The sequence below is a fragment of the Culex pipiens genome, chromosome 3, assembly GCF_016801865.2.
Source record: "Culex pipiens pallens isolate TS chromosome 3, TS_CPP_V2, whole genome shotgun sequence".
Classification (NCBI taxonomy): Eukaryota; Metazoa; Arthropoda; class Insecta; order Diptera; family Culicidae; genus Culex; species Culex pipiens.
The window spans coordinates 5,526,794-5,546,600 of NC_068939.1; the positions used below are offsets into that span (position 1 = coordinate 5,526,794).

At 37.0% G+C, this 19,807-nt stretch overlaps 1 protein-coding gene across 2 annotated transcripts in view; it reads left to right on the forward strand.

Moving 5' to 3' along the window:
• LOC120422826 (arfGAP with SH3 domain, ANK repeat and PH domain-containing protein) overlaps window positions 1-15,627 on the forward strand; it is a 62,717-nt gene extending 47,090 nt beyond the window's left edge. For both annotated transcript variants that reach the window (XM_039586360.2, XM_039586361.2), the window contains 12 exons: window positions 1,031-1,176; window positions 1,236-1,490; window positions 1,564-1,649; window positions 1,860-2,732; window positions 2,799-2,979; window positions 7,083-7,382; window positions 7,447-7,918; window positions 7,978-8,415; window positions 13,196-13,309; window positions 13,377-13,450; window positions 13,513-13,785; window positions 13,850-15,627. In XM_039586360.2, coding sequence (XP_039442294.1) covers window positions 1,031-1,176; window positions 1,236-1,490; window positions 1,564-1,649; window positions 1,860-2,732; window positions 2,799-2,979; window positions 7,083-7,382; window positions 7,447-7,918; window positions 7,978-8,415; window positions 13,196-13,309; window positions 13,377-13,450; window positions 13,513-13,785; window positions 13,850-14,047 — 3,410 coding nt within the window. In that variant the 3' untranslated portion in view covers window positions 14,048-15,627. The remainder of the gene's footprint in view (window positions 1-1,030; window positions 1,177-1,235; window positions 1,491-1,563; window positions 1,650-1,859; window positions 2,733-2,798; window positions 2,980-7,082; window positions 7,383-7,446; window positions 7,919-7,977; window positions 8,416-13,195; window positions 13,310-13,376; window positions 13,451-13,512; window positions 13,786-13,849) is intronic.
• The last annotated feature ends 4,180 nt before the right edge of the window (window positions 15,628-19,807 follow it).

A 19,807-nucleotide genomic window follows, 5' to 3' on the forward strand; every position in this document is an offset into this window, starting at 1 on the left:
TTTCAAATACATTGTCATCCTTTATTTCTTTGTGATAACTATTCAATTGTTAGCAAATAAACATTATTTTTCATGCATTGTTCCTCTTGCCCCAACGAGTTGTTCATCTTGCCCCACCTAGCTGTAGAAATAGCTGAAAATCAATATTTTTTCAATACTTGTTTATGGTAGAATACCGGATTTTCTAAAACTATTTTCAACAAAATCATAGGTAAGACCTGGAATGAGATGGTTATCAAAAATCCGACTGATTTTTTACCGTTTTTTATGGGTTTTAACAAGCACTTCTTTAGCTTTTTACACTTGCCCCACTTGCCTCTACATTCATTGACCACTCGGTCATTTTGGTTTGTTTATGTTTAGGCTGATGCAAATATTTTTCAAAGTTGTTCTCCATCGGCTCCGGCCGGGGTCGAAATAATAAGCCATAGTTTCCATAGCCATAGAATGGGAAAAGTGCTTTAAAATGCATTTAGCTCTAATTTAGTTGTTTGGCAATCATTAGTTTTCCAAACAAATTAAGATTTGGCGAAAACAAAAATTTCGGCGAAAAAAAAATTTGCGGTGCCAAACATCGAAAACTTTTAAAACTTCAAAAGATTTTTTAATTAACCCAAAAATTCTTAAAATGATTCTAAACGCAGGGGAATGCATTTTAAATTGATTTCAGGTGGCTGTTATTAAATTACCATTGAAATTTTGAAGTTTTTTGAATAAATATTTTCGCTGCCCCCTGATTTTTCGGCCAGACTTTGAAGAAGGGGGAGACAAAAACTTCAAATAAAATTTGTACCAGCCCTATCGACGTTTGTCTGATTTTTAAGTGGGCTACAGCCCAGTTACCTAACAACCACCAAACCAAATCGATCAGAAAATTCCTTCGCAAGTTACAAAGTTCTTGTTCAGGCCTACTGTGTAAAATCAACCGCAAAGATGATTCGTTGATTTGGAATGAATGAATGAATTTTTTTAAATATTTTGATTCAAACAGTATGATAATGCTTTATGTTTGCTTTTCCCTCCCAATCAGCCCACGTGGACAACGAGATGTGTCTGGTGCGCGCGCTGGAACGCCTCGGCTCGGTGGCCCTGTCCAAGGAGGAGCCGGACATTGGGGCCGCCTTTCTGAAATTCTCCGTCGTCACCAAAGAGCTCAGCGCGCTCATGAAGACGCTGGTATGTGACCAATTCAAAGTATTTCTTAGGCAGAAGGACACTAATCGGACTGATTTCAGATGCAAAACATCAACAACATCGTCATGTTCCCGGTGGACTCGCTGCTCAAGAGCGAACTGCGCGGGATGAAGGGCGAGATGAAGAGGCCCTTCGACAAGGCTGCCAAAGACTACGACTCCAAGTTCATGAAGATCGAGAAGGAGAAGAAGGCGCTGGCCAAGGACGCCGGCATGATGCGGACCGAGGTCACGCCGGCGGAAATCGCCGAGGAGATTGAGAAGGAGCGGCGCGTCTTTCAGCTGCAAATGTGCGAGGTGAGTTTCGGAATCGATATCAACGGTTTTGGAATTGATTTTATTTATTTTTTTTGCTTCCTTTACGTTACAGTATCTGATAAAGTTCAACGAGATAAAAACGAAGAAAGGTATCGAACTGCTGCAGCACCTCGTCGAGTACTACCACGCTCAAAACAAGTAAGTCAAGTCTCTTATCAGCCACACTCGAGCTGGGGGTTGAGGGGTGTGATTCAGTCAGTGCCACGCCAAGCCACGCCATGCTTAATCAGATGGCCTACGAGCTGAACGTTCCGACCAACGGAGTGGATTACAGTTCACTGGAAGGGTCTCGCTAGATTGATCGGATCTCGGGTGAGGTTAACTAATTCTTTTGTTTTGTTCTTGCAGCTACTTCAAGGACGGTCTCAAGACAATCGCCCACTTTGGCACGTACATCGAGGAGTTGAGCGTGAAGCTGCAGACGATCCGCCACAAACAGGACGAGGAGCGGCGGAAATTGCTGGAGTTGCGGACGTTGCTGCGGTCATCGCCGGATTTTGACCGGGTCGAGAATGTCCCCAGCGATAAGGGAGGGACGGCTGGGTATTCGTTGCATCAGCTGCAGGGTGATAAAAATCACGGAATTACGAGGTCGGGCCATCTGCTGAAGAAGAGCGAGGGAAAAGTGCGGCGAGTGTGGCAGAAACGACGGTGTCGCGTTACGGCCGATGGCTTCCTGGACATTTGCCATGCGGACGAGACGAAGGCGCCGACGCGGGTCAATCTTCTCACGTGTCAGATCAAACCCGTCTCAGACGACAAGAAGGGCTTCGACCTCATCAGCTACAACCGCCCATACCACTTTCAAGCCGAGGACGAATTGGACCAGAAGGCGTGGATGTCGGTGCTGGTCAACTGTAAGGAAAAGGCCCTGGCCAAGGCATTCCAGCATGCAAACCCCCAGATGAGTCCCAGCTTGATCGAGCTGCAAAAGACGGTCATCAAGTACATCCAGAACCTGCCCGGCAACGACCAGTGCTGTGACTGCGGCTCGAAGAACGACGTTACCTGGATCAGTCTCAACTTTGGCATCCTCGTGTGCATCCAGTGTTCCGGCGTCCATCGGGATCTGGGTGTGCACCACTCGCGGATACAAAGTCTCACGCTGGACAATCTGACCACGGCGCAGCTGCTGATCGCCCGGGCCATGGGCAACAACAGCCTGAACGAAGTCATGGAAGCAACGCTCGGCAGGGGCAAACTCACGCCGGACAGTTCAATGTAAGAGCAAACCCCCCTTTCCAATCTCTCCTCGTCCAAGCTAACTTGTTACCAACTTTTCCCCAGGGAGGAACGGTACGATTTCATCCGGGCAAAGTACATCGCTAAGCGGTACGTGATGCGGACGTGCGCAGACGATCGGGACCTGCGGAACGACCTGGAGCAGGCGATCATCAACGCCGACCTCGGTCAGCTGCTGCAGGTGTGGGCCGAGGGGGCGGATCTGTCCTGCGTGCTGCCGTCGTCGGTGAGTGTTTGGTTTGGGATATTGTGCATTATTAGTTCGTGATACTGAATTCTGGAAACCAGCCAGAATTTGACTTGACCTTGAAAATTTGGGGATTTTTCAGAGGGTCTCTGCTGGCCTCAAAAAAATCTTAAAATCATCAGATGTGTGTTTGATGTTGAATTTTTTAATTTGGAAAAAAAATATTTTTGTTGTATTTCTCAAAGATCTACACAAATTATACAGCTTTTTATTCTTGAATAATTTTTGAAGACTAAAAACCACCATAAAATTTTCTTTTGTAAGAAAAAAAAATGGTTTCAAAACAAAAATAAAACATGTGCAGAACCCAAAGAATGCAGACTTCAGAATTTGGCTATTACCTATTACAAACATTCTAGAATTTTACCTCCCTCCTTAAAAATATTTTTATCGAAAAATGTACTTTTGGATAATGGACTTTTTTTAAAATACCGTAAACTGGGGTCAATCAGGACACATGGGGCGAATTGGGACAGCAGTTTTAACCATGTTGGAGCACAATATTTTGATTTTTCTGGTTGGTTTCGGTTAGAACAGACTCAGGCAAACAAAATGTGTTCATCCATTTCCAAATTTAAAAGCTTGAAGTTCTCTAAAAACTGCTGTCCCTATTCAGACTGTAGTCCCGATTCACCCCAGATTACGGTAATCTTTTATTCCATTTTCCATGCTTTCAAAACATTTTTTTTTCAATTTCAAAAATTGTTTAATGAAAGTCAAAGTTTTTTGGTCAAAAAATATTGCTTTTCCTAAAAATGCTTCAAGGTCAGACCAATTCTTCCAAGAATTAACAAGTTTATAGAAAATATTTTGCTTAAACATGCTTGCTTCATATAATTTTAGCTGTTGTCCATACGAAAATCTATCAAAATATCGGTGTCTTGGAAACGGTTTTACTGATCGATTTAGTGTCTTCGGTAAAATTGTAGGGAAGAATTCAGGATAAAAATACACCCTTGACTTAAATTACCAATTTTTTATTTCAGTAAATCACACAAAATTTTATTTTTTTATGTTTTCGATGTCCAAAATGTCACATTTTGGTTTTTTTTATCCGTTTTCATGTTACATCCCCACAAAATTGTGTTGTGTATAAAAAGATATTTTTACTTTTGGCAGGAGAATTTTAACCAACACAAGATGGCAATTTTAATCATATAAATCCAGAAATTAAAAATAAATTAGCGCATTTTTTTTTTTATTAAAAATTAGTTATTTTTAAGAATAAAACATTTTTTTCCTTACCCATAACTTTGCAGAAGGCACCGAAATTTGAAGAGCTTTTTGATAATTTTGACAGCATTTTTTTTTAAATCTATTTCGAGTTTCGAGTTTACTTTTTTTTTAAATAGATAGTTAATACAAAATTCGGTTTTGACAACCTTTATTTTTTATTTTTTCGTTGTGTTCAAAAAAATTATATCTTTTGACGTTCAATTGGCTCCTTAATTTTTCACGCCAAGAATTAGAAACTTTAAGGGAACCAAAATTTTAAACCACCGAATTTCACGGAAATTGAACAAAACGTGAAAATCCTTTAAGGAGGTATTATACTTTGACAAAAAACGCACTGTTTCGTGTTTGACAGTTTGCCAAATACGCAATCTTGTTTGCGGCAAACTCGCATGCAAAGCAAAATGTATGCAGCCTGACGTTTCTGCAAACTAATGCAGGCAAACGTCACAAATCGCGAGTCTAAGGGCATCTCCACCGCAGAGATCTAATTGCGTGGCAAACCTATCGGTTGGATCCCCAGTTTTAGCTTTGCTCCGTACCTAATGCACGTTTTCGCACCGCTGGGAGCTAATTTGGCTACCGAATCAAGCCCACCGCGGGGATCTAATTTATTTATTTTCAAATTCTAGCCGTTTTGTTGATCGAAATCAATAAAACTACATTCTAGCATGATAGAACATGCTTCCAATTGCATTATATGTCCTAATTGTTTACTTACATCAATAAAATATCATTTTCAAATTTTTTAAAGAGTTCATCCGATTTGCTCTCGACATGTTTGCACCCCAACTTTCGTACCGCGGGTAGCAAAGCTAAAGCTAAATTAGCCTTCGAGTTCATTCAGCGAAGAAAAAGTTCATCGGGGATCCGTCGAGTAGCCAAGATAGGTGCTCGAGAAGTCCCCGAGCTGCCGGTGGCTAATGTTTTCAGCGATTTTTAGAATCATTTGTCTTTGTTTGGTTGAAGTTGCATTTATTTTGATTATCAAATTTGAATGAATATTGAAGAAATCAGTAATTTGGTTCAAAACGACTTTATTAAATTGAAAAATTGTGTTTTTTATCATTATTAAGTATTTTTTAAATAAAAAATAATCAACCACCTATTTTTGATATAAGCAAATCATCACAGAAAATTTAAACATTTTTGAATTATGTATTAAAATTCAAATATATATCAAGAATTTTCCTTTTTGTATGCGACAAACGTTTTAATAATATTGTATTTGATATAATGATATTGAAAATACCCGCCAAATCTCTTGCAGAATTTTGAAAAACAGATCTGGAGTTTTTTTTTTTTTTTTTTTTGAAAGGGTCCAATAAACCAAATTTCCAGTTTTTGCTTTTTGGGTGTTTTTGAAACCGCCTTGAGTCAGGGGTATTAAAAAACACCCAAAAGGCAAAAACTGTAAATTTGGTTTATTGGACCTTTTCAAAAAAAAACTCCAGAAATTGTTTTTTTAAATTAAGAAATTTGAAAATATAAATTTACGAAAAACTCAAAATTCTAACATTCAAAAACACTATTTTTGTCAAAAATTGTATTCAAAATCAGGAATTTAAAAAAATATGATTTTAAGAATTTGTGAATTTAAGAATTTTAGAATTTGAGAATTTAAGAATTTCAGAATTTAAGAATTTAAGAATTTGAGAATTTAAAAATTTAAGAAATTAAGAATTTAAGAATTCACGAAATTAAGATCAGGATTGCTAGGATTGCTTGTTTTCAAATCCGTATTGGCTTATTTAAAATATTATGCTTGAATTTTGCTTTTTACTCAATACAAATGACTTGTCTCTTCCATGTCCGGCAGTAGATCGACAATGCGTTGACCAAAATTAAACAAACACAGCCCCAATCTGACCTAAAAAACTAAACTGCATCACCCCAGATTACCAAAAGTCATTTTTCATGCGTAAACTTGCAGGCACGGAAGGGAAAATATCTCCAAACTCGAATAATTGAAATCGAAAAATCAATCATCACTCCTAATGTAAACATTTACTGACGTGAGCAGGATAAACTCTATGTTTACAAACTCACATTGGCCCAATTATATTGTTTTGCTTGAAAAAACCATCCGTCAGACGATTTGCTCCCGGTAGATCCCGGAGCTAACCTGAGTTTTGTTTAGATTCGGATGAACTCGAACCAAAATTAGCTCTCGCACAAGTACCGCGGTGGGCTTGACGCGGGTGCCAAATTAGCTTTGTAACGCAATTAGGTCCCTGCGGTGGAGATGCCCTAAGGTATCCTTAATTAATCTCAAACTTGTTATTGAATGAAGGAGGTATTAGAATATAACAAAAAACAAACAAACAAACTCGTACATTTTGACAGTTTGCCTGCATTTGTTTGCAGTAACGCCAGTCTGCATAAATTTTGCTTTGTTTACGAGTTGGCCGTAAACAGTTTTACGAGTTTGGCAAACTGCGAGTTTGTTTGTTTGTTTTTTTTTTACTTTTTACCGATTTTGGGTATATTAAGCTTTATGCGACTATTGTGCATCGTCAATGATCTTTTCCATGAACCCAATTCAACTTCTTTATTAACATTCAGCACAGTTTATTCACATAATGTTTATCAAGTGATTTTTCCTTTTGAAATTAATTCTTGTAAAACTTTTTTCTTTATGATACCAGTTATCTGAAACCCAGTTTGGCTTTGTTGATTGATAGTCTTGTTTTCTTTGCTTAATGAAGGAAAAAGTTTTCTTTTTTAATTTCACATGGAAATCAATCATATATATCTCATTTGTATCAAATGTGTTCATTGTTAGGGATCTTTTGGTTGGTATTCGAATCGACATCATGGCATTTACTTATTTGACCCTGTTTTTTCAGGAATTTGGCGAAACCGCCCTTCACCTCGCCGTCCTCCGCGAGATGGGCTCCACGCTGCACATCGTCGACTTCCTCATCCAGAACATGACGGCACAAGGGCTAAACAAACAGACGAATCCCCCAGGACCGGCAGACATGTCCGGCCGCAATACTGCGCTTCATCTGTGTGCGCTACACGATCGACGCGAGTGCATGAAGCTGCTGCTGCGATCCGGCTGTGACCACGACGTGCGAAACTCGCAAACGCGAACCGCGATCGACATTGCCAAAGAGATGGGCCACGAGGCCTGCAAGGAGTTGGTCAGTTGATACCATGGCGAATGGAGTGTGGTTCTAGTTGATTCTAATGAGTTTTCTTTTTCAGATTGAGCATGCCATAAAGCGTGAAAAGAGCGCGTTCGACCACATCAACACCGACTGGAACATCCACGACGACGGATCGACGGACTTTTCCGACGACGACACGGTGCTGACGGACGAGCGCAAGTCTCGCTCGCGGCCACCGAGCTTCGTCGGGGGAGATTCCCCGGTGGCGCTTCGGTCCCGATCTTCGACCTGTGATTCAATCCAGAGCGGTTCCAGCCCCAGTTCCAGCTGTAATCCCAACCTGGCCCAGTCCGGTCAGCAGATTCCGGGCAATTCCAACAGCAAGATTCCCATTCCATCGTCCGGCACTAGTCCGAAACAGTACGCCGGAGGTTCGTTCGCGTCGCACTACGGTTCCGGTGGCGGCGGTGGTTCTAGTCCCAACTCGAGCAGTTCCAGCAGCATCGTGCGGCAAGCCTCGGCCCAGATTGCTGCCGCCGCCGCTGCCCAGAGCAAAAAGTCTTCCTCTGGTAAGGCCATTTCGAACTAGATTCATCCCTAACCTAACAATTTTAATTCATCCCCGCAGTCAACATCGGTTCCCTCAAGAAGCGCACCGCCCCAGCCCCGCCACCAACGTACGGAACGCTACCCCACGCCCCGCGCCACTCGCAGAACATTGACAGCGACATCTTTGGCGTTTCGTCGGCGGCCGTTTCGTCCCACTTTCACCATCATCACCATCACGCGACCGACATGTACAGCACACTGCCACATCTGCCGCGAGGCGCGTCCGAATCGGGAGTAGCGAGTGGTCCCCAAGTGGCGCAGGTCGCCGGACAGCTTCCGTCCGTTGGGGGCGGCGGAGCCAAGTCCAGCTCGTCCCAGCAGTTGCACTTTGACAACAAGATCTACGAACGGTTCGAGGGGTACATTCCGTCCAACAACCGGGATCCGAACTTTCTAAGCTCGTTCACCGGCGGTCACAAGCGGTCGCCCAGCGGGGAGTCGCTGGGCAGGAATTTGGGTAGGTATCATGTCATGTAGGGTTATTATTAAGGTTATCGAGAATCGATAACAATAGTATCATTGTCATTATTATCGTTCCGCGGTTATTTTATCGGCCAAAATCATAGTTAATCCATCAAGATTTATTTATTGAAACTATTATAAAGTGTTTTTTATCAAATTGTAGTCCTTTTACAAGTATAAGTGCTCAAATTTTCATAAATTGCAGTATTGGTGCCGACAAGAAATTTTGGACGAATATTTACAGCCAGGGATGCGAGAAAATACCTTGTATCTTGTATCTTTTGAAACGTTAAGTGTTATTGCCCCTCTAATCTAGTCCGTCCTATATGTAAAAAGTGGATGCTGAGATAACGCAGTGAGAAGGCCAAAAAATGTTGCACCATTTTTCACATTTCCAATCAAATTTTTTTTTGCTGAATTTTTACCGTTGAAATTTAGTGATCCACAATCTACGTTTACCGGAAGTAGAACCTCTTCCAGAACTAGGACCAGGGTAATTCATTCAAGATTGAATAGAACTTATTGTATGGAATATTACTCATAATGGTATGTGGTTTCTTGTTTACTCGTGGTTGTCCCTTGCATAAAAAAGCACAAATAGTTTAAAATATTCTTGCAGATAAATATGAACTACTTATAATCTTTTTTTTAAGTTCTGCGGGTTCGTAGAAACATAGTCCTTGAAATTTAAATGGTTCCCCGTTCATTCAATCGATTCATGAGACATTTCTTTAGAAGGAACTGCCTTGCCTTTATTTTGCATATGGGACAGCACCAAAGTGATTTTTATTTTGGAATTTTCATAACAAACATCACTTTTTTATTAAATTGGCTCAAAGTACATGTAAAAACAATACTTTTGCTATGTTTATCTCAAAAATGACCAAAATACATATGGGACGGACTAGATTAGAGCGGTAGTAAGCACCCAGAGTTGGCAATCAGGGTCAAACACTCCATTGTTGGATATCAGCGATATCAGTTAAAGGCAGAAAAAAAAATCGAAAATTTTGGAAATTTAGAATTTAAAAATATGACAGTTTCAAAGTTGAAAACACAAAAAATAAAAAAAATGTATTTCAGAAATATGGAAAATATCCAAAAATAGTTTAAAAAATTTAAGAATTGAAAAAATCTGAAATTCTTAAAAAAAATCCAAATTTTAAAGCAACAATAAAATTGCATTATTTATTAGTTATACTTATACTTATGTTTAAAAAAATTCAAATTATCAATAACTTAATGAAAATATTTTTACTCAAAAGACGTTTTCCGATCTGAGGTCATAAAACTAAAGATTTGTAAAAAATTCTAGAATCCCTCAGGCCGTTGCAAATATTTTTCAAAGTTAAATGGACATCAGAGTGGTATATTTGTACAATAGATTGTACAAGTATCTCAAAATTTAAATTATTTTTTTTTTTAGGTTTTACAGTTAAACAAATCTAAAAATTATAGAATATGATCTTTTTTGAATATTGTAAAATTTAAAAAATCAAAGTTTACAGACTTAGAAAATTGAACCTATTTAAAAAAACTTTAGAAATATAGATAGAAATTTAAAGATTCAAAGTATACTTAATTTTTGAAAATGTTGAAATTAGGAATTCAAAAATTTTGAAACCGAGAATTCGAAAATATAAAAATTTAAACCAAATAAATAAAGAAAATCAAGAATTGTAAAAAATGTTGAACTTTTTTCAAAACATCAGGACACATTTATAAATTTAGAAAATTCAAAATTATCAAATTGGAACTCTACAAAATTTAATTTGAAAAAAAATTAAAAAAAAACAATTCTGAAAAAGTGGGAAAAAACTCAAAATTAAAAACATATTAATACAATTAAAAAAAATAAATCTAAACAAGCAAAAATACATAAAAAATATTAAATTTGATTTTTTTTTAAATTCGTTTTTTTTTATTTTGGGTCCAAAAATATAAAGTTCATTTAAAATAAAAAAAAAATATTTGAAATTTGAAAATTTGATAAATTAAAATTTGAAAGTATGAAAATTCCAAGCCAATGTATTTACAAAAATATAATAATACCTGCAAATCCATCAAAGCTTATAATCTAAATAAAAATTAAGGTTAAAAGTCAAAAAAGAAAGGAGAATGGGCGAATTTGGTCCAAGGATGTACACGAACGGGACCAACTTTTTTCGAAAGATCTCGCCGAGACATGAAAAAAAGTCTTCTGGACCAACTCTCTAAACCCCGGGGTTCAAAAGTTACAAGTTGTTGAAGTTTGAGCATTTTGGGTAAAAATGTACAAAAAATCGTATTTTTGCTATTTCTAAAATCATTTATAAAATCTCTGTTTCATTGTGGATTTCGATTTTCTTGACTTCATTCGACGCGTATCAGCAAAAACTATGAGTTCTGATATGTCTTAGCATGATTGAAACATGATTTCTCTTGTTTTTATCCGTTTGAACCGTTTGTGCAAGAGGCATCCCATAGAAACAAGTCGAAACTTCAAGGTTTTGAAACCAGGTCCAACCCAGACTGCTTCAGTGAGTATGGAAGGCTTCAGTGCAATGTTGTAACTACTTATTGGGAGGGTCTGAGTCATCCGAGAACTCCTTGGAGTTAAGACCGGTGAGTCTACCGCCGTAACAAGAAAGATGTCGGCGGTTTTTGACCACTGATCATACCCGCATGGCTTCAGTGAGTATGGTAGACTACTATGCGGATGTGTTGGAGTGTCCTGGGTTCCCCTAGGACTCTCTGGAGTTAAGGTCTGTGGGTCTACTACCGTAACAAGGAAAATGTCGACCGGTTTTGACAACGGAACATGCCCGCATAGCGCATAGGATGACCAAAGACATCCCAACACATTAACTAAGCAGTCTACCATACTGACTGAAGCTATGCGGGTATGTTCCGGGGTCAAAAACCGTCGTCCTCTTGCTTGTTACGGTGGTAGACCCATAGATCTAAACTCCAGAGAGTCCTAAGATAACCCAGAACATTCCAACACATTAGCAAAGTAGTCTACCATACTCACTGAAGCCATGCGGGTATGATCAGTGGTCAAAAACCGCCGACATCTTTCTTGTTACGGCGGTAGACTCACCGGTCTTAACTCCAAGGAGTTCTCGGATGACTCAGACCATCCCAATAAGTAGTTACAACATTGCACTGAAGCCTTCCATACTCACTGAAGCAGTCTGGGTTGGACCTGGTTTCAAAACCTTGAAGTTTCGACTTGTTTCTATGGGATGCCTCTTGCACAAACGGTTCAAACGGATAAAAACAAGAGAAATCATGTTTCAATCATGCTAAGACATATCAGAACTCATAGTTTTTGCTGATACGCGTCGAATGAAGTCAAGAAAATCGAAATCCACAATGAAACAGAGATTTTATAAATGATTTTAGAAATAGCAAAAATACGATTTTTTGTACATTTTTACCCAAAATGCTCAAACTTCAACAACTTGTAACTTTTGAACCCCGGGGTTTAGAGAGTTGGTCCAGAAGACTTTTTTTCATGTCTCGGCGAGATCTTTCGAAAAAAGTTGGTCCCGTTCGTGTACATCCTTGGACCAGCTCCCATACAAATTTGCCCATTCTCCTTTGAAAAGAAACAAATTCAACAATTTTGTAAAATTTCAAACAACACTTTAAAAATTTCAATTACGAGAATTTGAAAATTCCAAGCTTATCCAATTTTTAATAAAGAAAAAATAAGACTCTAAATTCTGAAATTCAAAAAAATGGAATTCAAATATATCTAGATTTTTTTTTTCAAAACGTCCTATCTGCATACGAAACCCGTGACTCATAGGTTGTTTTGGAAATTTAATCTAGATATGAAAATGATAAATTTGAAAATATGAAAACAACCAAAATATTAAAATTTAACAAACTTGAGAATTTATAATGAAAATTGAGAACAAAGAGAACTAAAAAATCAACTATTTTGATAATTATAATTACATTTACAATTTAATATTAGGCTGGTACAAATATTTTTAAAAATTTCGAAATTGGCCCGAAAAATCAGGGGGCAAAAAAAATATTTTTACAATAAACTTCAAAATTTTAATGAAAATTCAAGTGCAACCAGCTGAAATCAAATTAAAATACATTCTTCTGCGTTTTAAATCATTTTTAGCATGTTTGGGTTTATTAAAAAATCTTAAGATTTTTTGAAAATTTTCGATGCAAAATCTTTTTTTTCGATACAATTTTTGTTTTTGTCAGATCTTAGATTTTTTGAAAACTAATGATTGCAAAACAACTGAACAAGTGTAAAATGCATTTTAAAACACATTTTTCATTTAAATGTGTAGACTATGGCTTGTTATTTAAATTTTTTTATTTTTTTATTTTTTTGCCCCCCCCCCTTGACCTCGTCCAGGGCTGAGGGACAAAAACTTTTTTAAATATTTGCATCGGCCTTATCAGAAATCCGAATATTTAAAAATTCTAAACATTTTTTTTAGAATAAAAAAAACTTTACAATCTGACATTTTTTTTAAATCGTGAAAAAAATTTCACTAAAATGTATCCTGATTTGAAAATCGGAGATGAACGAAACCGGAATTTGTCAAAAAAGGAAGGGTCAATTGAGAATGCATATAATTTCTTTTTAAAAAGTGTAATGCTCAATTTTTTATGGTTTGCAACGACCATGGTTTTATGGTTTGTCAAACGACCCAATATTTTGAATGTATTTTCACAGCATTACCATTTTGATATAAATTATCAAATGGTTTTATAAAACTCAACACAAATAATGAAAATCCTCTTCTCTTCGACAGCCGGCGCCAAGCTAGTCCTTCCACCGGCGGGCGAAATTCCCCAGCTCAAACCGGTGGACAAGAGCGTCCACAACCGACCAAAGCTGCCACCACCCCCGGGACCACCAGCTGGAGGTTCGTTCTCCCTGTCGTGTAGAGTTTGAACTTAACAAAGCTAACAGAGATTCTTGTGTTTTTGCAGACAAATCAATGTCCAACGGACAATCCAACGAGAGTCTCTCCTCGATGGACGACGCCGTCGTGCTGAGGAAAAAGGTAAGCGTTTCGCATTAAAAGTTACGATCTTGAAGCTAAAGAGTTTCTGCCTCGCCCACTAGGTATCGACCAACTCCTCGTCCAAGTACGGCACCAGCGACTATGGCAGTGATGTGCACCAACTCCACCACCATCACATCCCGGCCGCTGGGTTGGACAGCTCGCTGGCGTCCATGTCCTCGGGTGGTGGCGGCGGTGGCACCAATCTGGACTCGTCCGCCAACAGTAGCTTCAGCGCGCGCAACGACACGTCGGCGTCGTCGGACGGGCTCGGCCTCGACAGCAGCAGCTTCAACCTGTCCTCGTCCAAGAGTCCGGCTTCGTTCCTCGGTTATGTGAGTAGCTCTCGATTTCGATTAGCGGGTTGGAAGGGAGTTTAAGAATGTTTCCTTCTTGCAGGGCGTCCCGCGGCGATGTCGCGCCCTGTACGACTGCAACGCCGACAACGACGACGAGCTGGAGTTCAAGGAGGGCGAAGTGTTGCTCGTGCTGAACGAGCGAACCGACGACGACAACTGGATGGAGGGTGAGATTGAGGGCGATCCGTCCCGGCGGGGCATGTTTCCGGTGAGTTTTGTGCAGATGATTGACGAGTAAGAAGAAGCTGAGCTTCGTCCACACACACACACTGAGAGTGATTATTCTAAGTCTGCTGAGCGAAAGAAGGCCTTTTCTGCGTTTGGCAGGAAAGGTCGAAAGCATGGAATACAACCACAAACACACTATCTTATTTATTACACATTTTACCAATCGCCCAGAACGAACAAAACTATTTAATCCCTTCACGAGCGAAAGAGAGAAATCACACACACATTATTATTATTAGCTCTATTGTGTAAAGTTTAAGCAACAAAAAAAATGCCGAACAATTCGTGCGCTGTACATTTAAATTGACTGCTCAAAGTAGAACTTCGTTTTTGCTTCTGTGTGTAAGTACCTACAAAACAAAAAGTATATAAATATTGATTAGAAAACGAGAATTTATCTCCTCACGAAAAACAGTGTCCTCACTCTCTTTGATTTGGTCGCGTATTTTTCCAACTCCTCCTCGTCACTCACACACACAATTTTCAAAAAAAAAACAATGTTAAACCTAAGAATGAAGCATTTATCTTGTGAGTCTGACACTGTATTGCACGATTTTAGTCGAAGGTTGAGAGAAAAAACAGTGAAACAAAGATGAAAAAGGACAAATTATCTGCAAATATTATAATTAATAGAGTATTGTTTGTAAACTATTATCGATTACCTATATATAAATGGAGAAAAAAAGTAAAGCATTAAAACAAATACAGAAAGTTACAAAACGTTGACGTCGTCGCGAAACGATACCAGAAAATTGAAAACTTTATGTGCCAGTATACAGAAAAGAAAGATTAAGAAGACGAAAAAAAACAAAGAAAGAATTCATATTATAAAAAAGAACCTAATCTATCGGAGTAGTGAAAAGTGAATACAAAAAAAAGTAATAAAAAAGAAACTCATCGTACCCACAGTAGAATGCAATTCAAACCAAGATTCCAGTGACAAAACAAAACAGTAGAATTCCACCTTTACCCGTTACTCTCGATGTGAAAGAAAATCCTCTAGAATCGACGTTGCTTCAACCCACACAAATACGAACTGTCTGACAGTGGAAAAACAAAAAGAAATCGAAGTCACTATTTAGCGATTGATTAGCAACCTGCAATCTGCAAACACAAACCTACTATGTACTACTATTACACTATTACCACTACCAAAAAAGTATTACTGTTGAGCAAATAAAATGAGATGAACAGAGAAGAAAACAAAACAAATAAAAGTGTCGCATTAAATTATTACCATGTTTAGAGAGCGCAGAGAAATACTCGAAGCAAATCAACCGAACCAGATAGAGATCAAAATCAAGCAGAATAAAAGCAAACAACCTACCAACCTATGTGAATGTGAATGTTACAAACAAACAAACAACAAACAGAAAAACAATAGATCCTATAGGCAGATAAAATAAAATAATAAAAATGACGAAATAAAGAAGCAAAACACTTGAATGAATACCACACCTACATGGGGACGAATCCGTTTACCCGAAATGCAATCACAGAAAGAGGACAAAAACAAAAAGAAGGCATCAATCAGCAAATGAGCAAACAAAATAAAAGTACATGATACATGAAAATGAGTAAAAAGGAAATGATTTAGTTTTTTTGTGTGAAATATCCGAAAAATATCCAAGTGCCTATTATTAACGAAAAATTTTACTTCGTATCACTAAAAGTCGGCTTGAATCGGTTAAAGTGATCGGTTAAATGATGATTCTTTGAAAAATCAGGTTTTTGCACCCACCCTAACACGGCGTAGGTAACTCTAATGGCAAAACAAACAAAAATTCTGGACCCGATCCGAATTTTTTCTTCAAATCGTGCTGTTTTCGAGGTTAATTGCTATTTTAAATTTTAAATTACAAAAAATAATATTTTTTGTGCTTTTTGAAAAAAAAAACACTTAAATTTTCATAAAAAATTTGAATACTTTTTTCCCGACTCATCATTTATTGGCCAATGGGAAGCAGAAGCTCGACTAGGATTACAATAGGATAGGGGTGTGGCAAAAAGAAATTCGTATTTTAGAAGATGTTAGCAGGTAGAGCTTGGGTTTCTCGTCGACTCGCACATTTTACCTGCTTTGTTTGTCTGCACGGATTACAAACGTCATCCTGTCCCGTTTGCGAGTTTGGCAGACTCGGTAGTGTAATGGCTCCTTTAGGGTATCTGCAGCGCTGGGGTGCAAACCAAATTTGCTTATGAAAACCGAGATCAAATTTGTCACCTTGAAAAAACTCCGTCATTCTCACCGCTAGGGTAGCAAATTTGCCAAAGAAACAAGCCCACCGCGGGGGGTAAATATGTTTTTTTCGTTTTTTGTTCTCGTTTACCTTCAAAATCAATAATTATGCGTTGATTCATGCCTAGAAATGCAAAAACTTTATACTACTTTTTAACCCTATTGAAAATTTTTAAAGAATTTCATTTCTCGAATATGTCGAAAATTCAACAATTTGCTACCCGTTTTGATTCCCACCTAATTTTCTCTCGAGTTTGCCCCCGAGTCTCCCACCGCGCTTAGTGCATCTCCAGCGCGAGTAGCAAACATCGAGGCAAATCTAATTTGCACCCGACGTCAACCCCACCGCGGAAGTCGCGGTAGCAAGTTTGCTCTCAGTTCTTCGGAATTTCGCTTTGCTACCCGCTATTCTGCTGGTTTGCTACCGTGGCAAATGAAATGATGCACGGAAAATTGAATCATGCACGGAATTGTTTTTTAATTGTGCATGTATTTTTTTTTAAATTGAAAAAAAATAAAAAAATAAAAAATTAAGAAAATTAAAAAAAATATTTCAGAAATATAAAAAAAATAAAAAAATGGAAAAACTTAAAAAAAAATAAAAAAAAATTTAGAAAATGAAAAAAAATTAAAGAAAAATTGAAAAAATAAGAAAAATAAATAAAAAAATTACAAGAAATTAAAAAATAAGCTTTTTTAACGCATTTTTTGTTTTGAATTTATGTATTTTTGAATTTTGAATTTTTGGCATTTTTTAATTGTAGAATTTTTGAATTTTAAATTTTTTAATATTTTTGAATTTTTAAGCTTTTAAATTTTTGAATTTTTGGATTTTTGAATTTTTAATTTTTTGATTTTTTTAATCATACACAAGAGCAGACATAAAAAAATCTCCGAAACACGCATTTAAAACTTTGCCCCCGGCTTGCCGGTACTTGTCGGGTATCAGAAAATGAGTACCCGACAGGTACCGACACATATTTTTCTTCTACAGATGAACTTGAGATCAAATTTGATACCAGCTTTGCTACGCGCGGTGGGAGACTCGGATGCAAACTCGAGAGCAAATTTGTGAAAGCAAACATGAACAAAATGTCAAAAATTCAACAAATCAGAAATTCAAAATTCAGAAATCCAAAAATTCTGAAGTCAAAAAAATTCAAAATTCAAAAATTCTGAAATTCTTAGATTTGAAAATTTTGTTTTTTAAATGATAGATTCTGTATATGTTTTAATTAGTTGAAGATTAATTTCAAATTTTATCTTTTTTTGAATCTGGATTTTTCGTTTTTATTTAGAAAAAAACCTTTTTTTTTTTTTATTAGGCCGTTGCAAATATTTTTTGAAGTTTATGTCCCTCGACTCTGACCAAAGTCGAAGGGGGGACAAAAAAAAATAAAAAAGTATAAAAATTGAAATTACGAGCCATGATTTCAACATTTTTATTAAAAAAGTGTTTTTATAGTAGTTTATGCAACAAGTTGCAAAAAGAAGATTTTTTCAGCACGAGTCGTACATTTATCCAACGAGGTTTACCGAGTTGGATAAATACGACGAGTGCTGAAAAAAATCAAGTTTTGCAACGAGTTGCTTACAACATTTTTTGCAATTCCGAAAAACGCTTCTTGAATGGAATTTTATGTCAAACATTCATGTGTTTAGTAAATTCATCGTTCAAAACAAAAAAAATATTTTAAAATGTTACTTTTCGATAATAGTGTTGAAAAGTTCAACTTTTCAGCACCGATTTCAGTGCGGAAAAGTGGAACTTTTCAGCACTGGTATTGAAAGGTATTAATTTTCCTTGTTTTTTTTTTTTTTTGGTAGGGAAAAGTAGGCCGTTTCGTTTGTCCAGAAGGACAGGAAAAGTTGACAGTTTTACAGCGGAATTGCAAAAAATGCATTATACACCTATCCAGTTGTTTTGCTATCATTAGTTTCCAAAATATCTAAGTAATGACGATTTTTTTTGCGAAAAATATTGTTTTTGCGGTGCTGTACATTGGAATTTCATAAAAATTCAAAACATTTTTAAACAAGCCCAAACATGCTGAGTATGATTATCAATGCAGAAAAATGCATTTTAGGTTGTTTTCAGTTGATTAGACTTCTATTTTCATAAAATTTTTGAATTTTTTAGGATTTTTTTTGCCCCCTGATTTTTCAGACCAATTTTGAAGGGGTGGGGGGGGGGGCCTTAATGATTTCTAGACTGCTAAGTCCCATAAAAAAATAATTATTTATTTTTTATATTTTTTATTTCTAGAGTAAATTTTCAAAACAACCTATGAGTCATGAGTTCCCTATGCAGAAAGGACCTTTTGAAAATTGAATCAAAATTATTTTAATTACTTCTGTTTTAATTTTATTGAAATTTAGTAATATTTTTTTTTAATTTTGAGATTATTTTCATTTTTTAAATTTTTTATATCATTATAATTTTTTAAATTTTTGAAATTTGTTTTTCTATTTTCATTTTTTCCCATACTTGATTCGACTTTTCCGTGCACGACTTTTCCGTTATGCATAATTCAATTTGATGCGGTAGCAAACAGGCTGAATTCCGGTTAGCAAAGTGAAATTCCGAAGAACTGAAAGCAAATTTGCTACCGCGACAGGAACCGCGGTGGGGTTGACGTCGGGTGCAAATTTTGTTGAATCAAACCTCACACAGGCTGATTCTACAAAATATTTTTCTGCGTTTGATTTGCTTCAATGTTTGCCACCAGCGCTGGGGATGCACTTATGGGACTATAAAATCAGGAGCAATATTTGCAAGGGGCGGTACGACATTGCTCTTACGGCCTTTCATTACACGAGTTTAAATGCGACAAAAGGCCGTAAGAGCAATGTCGTACCGCCCCTTTCAAATGTTGCTCCAGAAATGGTTCGTGATAGTTCAAAATCTGGTAGGTATAGTAGATAAGATTTTTTTAAAACATAAATCTTGTTTTTAGGTAAATATCTAAAATCTGTAAAAAAATCGATTTTGATTTTTGAAGGTTTTTTTTGAGTTTGAAAAATAATTCCTAAAAGAAAAACACCTTTAAAAAAAATAATTTTTGCAATTCCATCGTGAAACTATTTACTTTTCCTGTCATTCTTGAACGACGAAATAGCATACTTTTCTGTACCAAAAATAACAGAATCGAATAGCAACTCATTTCAAAATAAATGCTGAAAAGTTATACTTTTCAGCACTCAAATGGGACTTCAGAAAATTTTGCATTTTTTATCAAGAAAATGGCTAGAATTTGAAAATTAATACATAAGATCCCCGCAGTGTGCTTGATTCAGCAGCCAAATTGGCACCGCTGGAAACGTGCTACTGAGCAAATCTAAAACTTGGAATCCAAGCGATAGATTTGCCACGTAATTAGATCTCTGCGGTGGAGATGCCCTTAATATTGCTGGGTGGCTAGTTCAGGGTGATGCACTAAAAATGGCTTTAATTGACGCAAAAAAAATCTTTCAAACATTTTTTACATTCTTTTAGTTTGCTACAGAGAATAAACGCACAATATTTTTTTT